We start from the raw sequence: 11,048 nt of genomic DNA on the forward strand, positions 1-11,048 counted from the left end.
GATTCGTTTAGATGTTTCTGCTTATAATAATAGTCAACAATCATTGGACCTTGGGTACTTTTAGTTAAAATTGGACCTAAATCAAAAACATTTTCAGGTAGATTCATTATTGAGGAATTTGATGGAGTTAGAGTTGAAGCTGATGGAATGGATTTAGTTTCTAATAATGAACCATCAATTAGTCCCAACTGATTTTGTTGATAGTTTTTGACATATTTTTCAAATTTAATTCTCAGACCAAGTGGAAAGTTTGCCATCAGTAATCCAATATGTTTGTGATTCATACATTTCAATACTTCAGTATCTATTAATTGATCTAAAATAAAAATGTATTTACATTAAATTATACTCAGTTATTTTTCCAGTACAGTACTGAAGTAATTAACTGTTACATTATATTGTGATCTTGTATTTTTGAAATAACTATTGATTTAATTTTAACTCAAGTGGTTTAACTATGGGTATGATTGTTACAAATGTAGATTCATTAAAATGTAAGTTGGTACCTATCTCAATAAATAATTTTACACATTTTCAATGAATAGCTTATGATTTAAAAATAAAATGTATTCTTGACTTTACTGATTTATTATAATTGTAACTATGACAAATATTTGAAAAAATGATTCTATTTCTTTTTTAAGCATAGTACTGTTTTTTTTTTAACAATCACCCTCTACAATTCTTACCTATGCAAGTTTGGTAAACACATTCAAGTTTCCATGATTTTAGAATGTTCCATATTTCCATACACTCATCATCACTCATGTAGGTAATTGAAGACTTTTCATTATGAGTTATAGACGATGAGGTTGATCTATGTTTTTCATTTGATGATATTTCAGGTGCATAGACCTGACCTATTTCTGTATAATCTTTAGTTGTAGACAATGTTTGTTCAGAACTATTACTTATGTCTAACCAATTGTCCATTATATAGCAATGTATTAACTACCTATATAAACAAAATTAAGATTTTATAATACACCATATACATACTTATTTAATTTACCATATCGCGTATACCTAGTTGATGAAATAATAATTTACAAGTGACAAAACATTAGTATATATACATTAAACACTCAAAAATTAAATTTAATAATATTCTTTTAGTCTTATGAATAAATCTCCATTAATAACTTTATTTATATTAAGGGCCGGTTCTACCACCTTTAGATAACTCATAGTTAAACTTATCCATCGGATAATTTGACTTATACCGTTCTACAATGTCTAGTTATCCCTGAAGCTGTTGGTAAAGTTATTGGTAACTTGTCAAACAGTTTTACTACTGAATAAGTATTTTATCTGGAGGATAATCTATGGTTATATCGGATTATTATCATATTGTGAAAAGATGTTATAAAAACTGTACCTAATACTTTTACTATACAATTGATTTAGTTTAAATTCGAGTCTTATATAAGCTTATAATAATTTTTAACTAAAAAAATGTTTTGCAATTTTGATATTATATCTGATGAAGATGAATACAATATTGAAGATTTGCCGAAACCACGAAAAAAAAAAAGTATTTCGAAATCGAATGGACGATTTAGAAATGTGGGATGATGATGAATTTTTTATGAGATTTAGACTAAAAAAAACCACAGTTATTGAACTTTTATCTAAAATTGAATTTCATTTAAAGTCAAAAACGAACAGGTAAGTAATTTATTGTATATATTTATATGAAGTTATTGTTATAGGTATATTTATATCTAACTATTTCTAAAGTAAATTAGCCATCAGCAAGAGCAGATTAGGCAGTATTATAATTATAAAATTGGGAATTTTTCACATTACGTTAGCACTTAGCACGTTGACGGACAATCGATTAATTTTACTGCATATTAAATAGTAATCGTCTATTTGTATCTATATTGACAATTTAAAATATTATTACTGCTATAGCAGAATTCTAAATACCTTCCAAAAAGTGGCATTACTGATGTGTCAGTAATATTTCCAATGGTTACTTATGAAATAAAAAGTTGAGTTGCCCATATTAAGCATATTATTGCGCATTTTGGCACTATTGATTATTATTGATAATTATTTCCGTTTTATATATAGGTTCACATAATCACATGGTAATTCCATGTGTCAATTTAAACTTTAAAGCATTCCTATTGAACAAAATGGTACTTCCAAGTGTCCGTCAACGTGTTAGGGTGGTTAAAGCTCTAGAGTGGCTAAACGTTTGAGGGGGGGGGGTATTCATATGTTTCTATATTAAAAATATAAATTAAAATTCTGTTTTAATTTACTTTTCAGAAACCGTGCCATATTGCCTATAACGAAATTGTTATTGACACTTAGGTTTTACGCATTAGGGACAATTTTGCTTGCTGCTGGAGACTTTGTAGGCGTGAGTAAAACTTCAGCCTGTAATATTGTTCGAACAGTTACTGAAGCTATAGCTTCTTTAAGACCGTTGTATATTAAAATGCCAGACCATCATTGTAGTATTCAGGAAACTAGATTGAAATTTTACAATATAGCACGATTTCCAAGAATTATAGGTGCCATTGATTGTACTCATGTCAAACTTCAATCACCTGGTAATTTATTGAACTACTTCATCCATTATTTATTTTTAAATTATATTAAATTAGGCGACTTACTTTTGTTTATATTTTTAGGAGGAAATATAGCAGAAGTGTATAGAAATAGGAAAGGTTATTTTTCATTAAATGTCCAAGTAGTCGGAGGACCTTCACTTGAGATTCTTGATATAGTTGCAAGATGGCCTGGTTCGACCCATGACCAAGTCATATTTAACAACTCAACAATACATTTTAAATTTGAAACAAACGAAATGGGAGATAATATTTTATTAGGTGATGGAGGTTATGAGTGTCGTCCATATATTCTAGTTCCATTAATCTCTCCAAATACAAATGCTGAATTATTATACAACGAATCTCAAATAAGAACTCGAAATACAATAGAACGTTTGTTTGGAGTATGGAAGAGGAGATTCCCAATATTGTCACTTGGTATAAGAACAACACCAGATAGAGCTCAAGCAATAATAGTAGCTACAGCCGTACTACATAATTTGGCTTCAGTATTAGGAGAATCAATACCTCCAATAGACCCATATATTATGAACCAAGAACCTATACATGAAGAGTGGAATGTACCATTAGCTGTAGAAGAAAGAGGAAATAATAAAACATCTGTTAGAACGAGTTTAATTAGAGACTATTTTTCAAACCTTTAAAATTTAAGAATATTTAAAACAACTAAATATATTTATATATTTTACTTTAAATGTATACTAGGAAATATTATTTTATTATTATTATATAATTATATCTTAAAATTATTAAATTCCAAAAAGAACTATTAAGTTAGTAAAAAATTTTAATTAGATCAATTATTTTTGAAGCATTTTCATTTTTAATTCATGTTCTTCTTTTAAAAATTGTATCTTAAGATTATGTTCTTCTTTGTTGTAGTCAATCATTTGTTGAAAATATTTTTTTTGCAGGTCTATAAGTTCTTTTTTACTATTAAGCATTTCTGTAGTGCTGGCTGATATCTGTTTCTGATCAGTAGAAGTAGAACTTTTGAATACTTTCTTATGGTTATTATAAGTTGTATTTTTTTTTATTTCTATTATAACATAGTTTGTGTTAAATTTGTCACATTATAAATATATAAATCATATTAATAATATATACTATTACAATGATTATTAAATAATATTATATAATATGAATGAAATTATTATGAATATGCAAAAAAAATAAACCATTGTACAGAAGTAGTTTACTTTACAATTTAGTTAATAAATATAAATGAAATTATAGAATGGAAGTTGCCAGTAAGCATTTAACATTTTCAATATTTATACTTAATAATTATAAATTAAAGTATCTATTATTATACAGATATTAAATAGGTATATAGGAAAATGCATTACCATTTACCTACCAAATAAAAACAGAATGAAGATTAAACTTTCATTACATATTCATATTATATAGTTTATAAAGTTGAAATATAATACAATATATATATAAAGTTACTTTTGATAACAGGAGTATAGCTTGAAGGATTTGTAGGTGGAACTAATAAAGGATGGCGCGGAGTTTTTAAGGATGCCGGAGACCAATTCTCAAAGGAAGCATTTGACACATCTGTTAGTGGCAAAGTTATAGCAACAGGCCCTTCACTACTATTAACCAACTATGCATAGCAAAATACAATAATAAACATCAATACATGAATCATAAAATAAATAAAATAAAAAACGATTCTAAAAATAGCAAAAGTCCATAATTACATGGTTAAGATCAGCTAAATCCAAATTATCATGCTCCAGTAAATCTGTTTGCATAAATGAAGAATGCAAAGCTATAGCTACATTAAAAAAGAATTAATAAGTATATGATATCAATGTTGTAAAATCAAAGGTGGATATTGGGTGGGGATATACACCCAGAAAGTTCAATAGCCTTCCATATTGAATTGTACATGCATCCCTGGACAATACATTTAGTAACTTGGGCACAGGACCACCTTCGATGATGCTAGCTGTCATAAAAATAAAATCAACCAAATATCCACCTTGGTGTAAAATGTATTTATCATTAAAACACTATATTAAGCTAACGTGAGACGTTTTTGTTTAATTAATTAATAATTTAATACATTCAACTTTTTGCTAGATACCTTAGCAAATGCTGATAAATTATTAAAAATGAACATAGCCCATAAAAAATTAATCTAAAAAATAAGAGAAGGAAAAAATTCAAATAAAAACCAATACTATCTAAAAAAAGAACAGATCAATAAGAATAATAAGCTTATATAAGTATAAATGTTATGCATGCATATTGCATAAATATAGTTGTATTGAATTAGTAACATCAAATTTAGTGTGTTAATTTATTTGTGTATGTACCTACTTATTGATGTGCAGATAGAATATTGGTTGAATATGTATCATATTAGGCTATATAGTACCTAATTATTTTTCTTCTTACCTTTATTTGTATATTATTATCTAAATTTTTATTATTGTATTGGATACAATATATTATATATTATATTAAACCCCCATTCAATCATGTGTATTGACAGTTGATTTTAGTGAACAAATACATTTCACATTCCCACATTGTTATTAAATGTGGAACCTATTATGTTAAAGTACTAAAAATTTACACTCATTGTTGTATTCATGATGTGAAGTTTCTGAATTATTCATGGTATCAACCAAGCCAAATTCAGGAGCATTATTTTCATTACTGGTAGTAAGATCTATAAATTTTCAAATATGTTTTTAATTATAATTATTATTTAACTATCCATTTTAAATTAATAATAATTTTACATTGTTACTTTACCATTGTTAAATGTCAATTATGTGAATTAATCAGTGCAATAAATGAAAATAAATGTTACCTTGATCGTTATCGAATTCACTAGGATTCCCAGTAATTGAAATTGATATCAATTTGTGAATCCTTTGTGATATATCACTAATTTTCACAACTCTTTTTTCACCACCACCAGTTTTAAACAACTCTTTGGTTTTTCAGCATACTCTTTCCTTGCACACTTTTTCAACCCATTGTATTTATCTTTTAATGTTTTAACCGATCTAAAATCACTAGTCACATTAACATTAAACTCATTTTGTATCGTTTGCCAGCAACTATCCTTTTGTTTCCACGTTTCTGAATCAGTTTCTTTGTTTTCAATGACATTCTTATACTTCTCCACCAAACTTATCAACCTGTTTACTTCATCACTAGTAAAGTTTTTTGACCGAGATTTATCTTTATTTTTAATTGCCGACATTTTAATTTATAACTTTAATAATAAAATATATTAAAAATATAAAAATCTTAATTGAGTAGGTAACCAGTTCAGTTTTAATTTTTTAAAAGACGTTAGTACGATACTACGATATTAAGAATTAAGATTATGATATTTTAATTATTATCAATAATCAACTATATTTATTACTGATAATACAACAATATCATGGAAAGAATAACAAATTAAAAATGTATTTTAACTACAGGTTAACAATCCAATAGATAGTAATTCATAACACAAATATGATTTGTAGAACACACATTGATTATCAATAAGATAAATGTCTTGGATAACGGTATCTAATAGATAGTTAACTCATACTTTATCTATAGTTGGTAGAACCGGCCCTAATTGGAGGTCCAATAAAATCTTCAGGATACAAAACAGTTTTTGATATTATATTTTTATTTTTATTAACTTTATAAGCTCTTAAATGAGAACAATAATCATCAATTTCAATTTGGTGAACTATAAAGAAAATTACCAAAGTATTTATGTTATAAACAATTTCTAACAACTCATAAAGACAGACTTCATCAACAAAATTTGTTAAAAAATATCCAGTTTTATATGTTGTGCCCTTATATTTAACTTGGGAGTAACTTAGTAAATGATCAGATGGATAGCCATAAATTCTATGTAGAAATTTAGAACTGTTACTTATTATTTTATGTATTTCTTTCATTTCAATATTTTTGTTATTTATATTGTTTAATATGTTGAATGCATAACTATATTGATACTTTTTTGCCAATGATAATGTAATATTTTTTCTAGAACTAATGTTTCGAGCATATGTTTTCAAGTCTTTATGTTTAGCTTCAAATCTAAAACACCAAAAATGTTTAGGAGGGCCAGATTTTCGAATAATTGATGGATAATGTAATAGAATATGATATTTAGGTTTCAAAGTGTCTTGAAATAGTAAAACATAATTTAAATTATGATACTTAATAAGTTGTTCTAAACGAATGTTTGAGTTCTCTTTAATTTGGTATGAAAGGAGTATAGTTATTATTTCTGAAAAATTTAAAAAAAACATCCATACTGGATCATCAGCTGGGACTAAGTCACCAACCATTAATGAAAAAAAGTGAACAAATGTCATCATTTCTCGGGCAGTCATTTTTAAGTGAAATTTTTTAATATTATTTAATTTAATAGGTGGTGAGATGTTGCCAATTTCAATACAACCATAATTAAAGTTAAGTTTTCTTAAATTTAAAGTTTCTAATGAGAAAATTTGTACACTTTCTGTGTAGTATTTAATAATATGGCACATGTTGTAATGGCAGATCCCTTCAAAAATATCATGCATCAAATCAACACTAAAATTTGTTGTTGCGTGAAATGAAATTAATTGGTTGAAAATTGGCTCTTTATAAATACCAGTTAATTTAAAATCATTTATATTTAAATCGTCTAAATAGTTTTCAGAGTTACGAAGTAATAAAACATTTTCTTCAGATGACTTTTGAGTAACACTTTTATTTTCTTTGCAAAATCTGCAAAAGTAATTTGCAGAAAATGACTTGCTAAACTCTAAAATAGTATTCAAACCTAAATTGTCGCCAACAAGTAAACCTAATACAAAATGAACATTTTTTAAACCTTCTTTATTTGAAATAAGTATACCATCAACTTCAAGTTTATTTAACTCATGAATTAATTTTTGTAAGCATAGGTCATTACCAAATTGTTTCATATCAACTGACTTCAGTAAGGCTGCAATAAATATGTTACATAATTTAGATTGATCGCTTAACGGGAAACTATAATATATAGCACAAATGGAATGGCAAGAAGAGTGAGAACTTAATGGGTTATTTACTCCAAAGTCGTCCACATATAAAAAATATGGTATAACAATATTATTATGATTAGGAGCTATCTTTTCTTTCCATAAAGCACCCTGAACAAAATGTGCTAAAACCTTGTCATCTGAGGTGTTTGTTAAATGTTCATATTCTGTTAATGTTTTTAGTAAATTATCATTATGCTCAAAAAATGATTTAAATTGGAATTGTATTGGCATTAATATTCCTTTTGTAATATTTTCACTATAGTTAGTTTCACCAAGAGAAGAAACTAAATTGATTTCATTGTTTATAGTGAACTGCTGAATATCAGAGTATAGATTGTTATTTTTTAACCATTTATCTAAAATATATTCCGAATAGCATAGTTTGAATGGTGCAGAAATAGCTGAAATAATAGTATGAAAAGAAGACACTATTAATGGGTCTTTAACTGCATCATTTACAACATTTTTCAACAAATCAGCAATAGGTTTAAATAAACTTTGCGAAAATTCTTTCTGTATATTTACAACATCTTTTCTTGTGAAGTTACTATTATTGTGTAGTGACATTGTTAAGTTAATACCGGCTTGATAAATTAAATTAATAGCATTCTCAATATTAATCACTGTACTAGCAGGTAATGTATTTTCACACACCAATGTACAATTATTATCTATTTCTACGGGGACGTTATTAGTACTAATTTCATCAGATATTTGAGATATTACAGTATTGTTAACTTCTACATCACATTTCTCAATTTCTTTAAGTTTTAATTTTTTGGGAACAGTACCTTCTAGATTGTCTATGGTATGTTTTCGTGTAATGTGCTTTTTAAAACTATTTAAATTAGGAAACATTTGAGTACATTGATTTTCAGTACATTCATATGTACTTGACGGCTTCAACAAATGTATTACTTTGTAATGCCCCACTAGTGTTGATAATAACGGAAAATCATTTTTACATATAAAACAAATCATTCTAAATTATGATAGATATGGACAAAATTGATCTTATATTCAAAGTAAATGAACTAATTTATAATTTGAGAGTTCAATGAAAAATAAAAAACTTATAAAAAAATATATATTATACCTATGTATCAGTCGATGTTTTCAAGGGGGGCAGACATCACTCATACGAGTATTAGTGTCCTCTTGGCTCTATAGTAATAATATAGTTTAATATAGAATTGTTATACGTACCTTAAATATTGTCGTTAGTGATTAACTATAAGTAACGTAGTAATGTTCGTCACTTTGTTACGTCAACGTTGTCTTGACGTCTTGTACTCACTACTTTTGTATAATAAAACAAATTAATAGTCACTAATTAACAATGATTTAAAATGTTAACTACAAAAATACAAAATAGTCACATCGGTCACGGAGTTAAATGACAAAGAAATACGAAAACGTAAATTGTATTGAGCCAATGTGATCGGTTGACGCGAACCGAGACCGCCCGACCATCGGTTATCAACGATTTATGAGAAAAACCCATGTTCCATAATATTAGAAACCTTATAAATAGTTCTATAATAAATCTTTAAAAATAATTGATTAAGACAATGAATATGTTTTTTGTTTTAACAGGGATGTCTGTTAAATGTTCAGTGAGTGTATATATATAATAAACAGACATCAGGGTCAATTGAATTAACCAAAACTCAAAAGGTTCATTAAAATAACTAAAAAACTTTGTTAAAATTATAAAATATTGGTAGTTTCCATATTAATGGTTTGTTAAATATTGTATACATATTAACAAATTAAGTTTATTGAAGTTATCAAAGATTTTATTAAATGAACAATCAGTTTGTTATACTAACAACATTTTTTTATTTTCAACAATAATTAGTGTATTAATAATTAACAAACATACTTTATTAATTCTACACAAGATATTTCTTTGAGTGCATGAATATTTTCAAATTATTTGAAGTTGAAAAATCATAAAATTTTTTGTGTTTATAACTAAGGATTAAAAATACAACACTAAGTTTTCCATAAGTTTACCTTCAAGTATCTATAGAGAAAACTCGAAGCATCATTATAGGAAAAATTTTTAGTGCGTTTGAATTTTAAATTTTAACGAAATAGCGTAACGATAACGATTTTAAATATTTGTTATTATTCAAAAAGTATAAGTCGTAGATACTTGAACATTTTACCAGTTATTAAGATTCGCGTTTTCTTTACGTGATTTAATTTTCAAAATATTTTGACTTTTTTTGAGGTATTCATAGACAGCTGAAATTTTCAATTTTTCTGAAAATTGTTTGTTAATGTGTCGATAAAATCTTTTTGGCCCTATCAAAATACTTGAAAATTTAATGCAAAGTTCCTCATAAGTTATTATTATAGTGATTAAAAAATTATAAGAATACATAGGCACAATTTTTTTTTATTAGCATTTGAAGTTCAAATATTAACAAAAATTCGTCAAAACTATGAATACTGGCAAATTATTTTGTAGGTATATTTCATAAAAATTTTTGTATAAGTAGCTAAGAGTTGAAAATTTAACACAAGGTTTTTCATAAGTTTAGCTTACAATTGTTATAAAAGAACTTAAATTTTGTTGTATTCAGGAAATTAAAACATAAACCACCTTTTTCACCAACCACTAGAAATTATATCCTAGGCTGACAAATCATCTTCGTTCAGAATCGTTTTTCGTATACAATGATAACTATCATTGGATTCAAATTTAACACTCCTATAATATATAATAATGTTCCATACAGCACCTAATGTACAGCACAGCGGTACTCACTTGCCCGCTTTTTTAAATACGAAAATTAAATTATTTTATTTAAGTTAAATATTTTTACAAAAGAATTTTTTTTTTTTATGCGGAAAAATTATTGGAAAGTTTATTATAAAAATAGTATAAAAATAAATTTATTAAAAAAAATAATAAAAAAAAAAGGAGAATTATAATTAAGGGGGAATATTTTATTTACAAAGAACTATACGTGAGAAATACGGAATAAATATTTATTTGAAAAAAATTATAAGTGAATTATACGTCAAGGAACACGCGAGAAAAAATTGTCTTGAGAATTAGAGAGAATATTAATTGAAAATTTTATTTAAGGCAGTTAAGACCTTATTTATTGAATTATTGGGAATGCAAGTAATAAGTCCTTATATATTGAATTATTTTAGGCTGAAAAAGTGCCATATTTTATAAGTTGATGAAAAGAATTATTTTGGGGCGGATTTGAGCCATATATATTGTGATTTAAATAAGTATTGAATTTTATTGGGCCGAGAAGAGCCGTATTTTGTGAAGAAAAATAATTGTGAATTTTATTGGGCCAAGAAGAGACGTGTTTTATGAGAAAGAAAATAATTGAGAAATAATTGTGAATTTCTATATAATAATTTAGAG

At 26.3% G+C, this 11,048-nt stretch overlaps 1 protein-coding gene across 1 annotated transcript; it reads left to right on the forward strand.

The window, feature by feature from the left end:
* The first annotated feature begins 2,068 nt into the window (after positions 1 to 2,068).
* On the forward strand, positions 2,069 to 3,232 carry LOC126550782 (putative nuclease HARBI1). Its single transcript, XM_050202910.1, has one exon. The coding sequence runs from the start codon at positions 2,453 to 2,455 to the stop codon at positions 3,230 to 3,232; it is 780 nt and encodes a 259-aa protein (XP_050058867.1). The 5' UTR covers positions 2,069 to 2,452.
* The last annotated feature ends 7,816 nt before the right edge of the window (positions 3,233 to 11,048 follow it).

The sequence above is a fragment of the Aphis gossypii genome, chromosome 3, assembly GCF_020184175.1.
Source record: "Aphis gossypii isolate Hap1 chromosome 3, ASM2018417v2, whole genome shotgun sequence".
In the NCBI taxonomy this organism is placed as follows: Eukaryota; Metazoa; Arthropoda; class Insecta; order Hemiptera; family Aphididae; genus Aphis; species Aphis gossypii.

Bases quoted from the DNA above. Each gene is read 5' to 3' on its own strand.
- LOC126550782 (XM_050202910.1), top strand. From the start codon at position 2,453: ATGCCAGACCATCATTGTAGTATTCAGGAAACTAGATTGAAATTTTAC.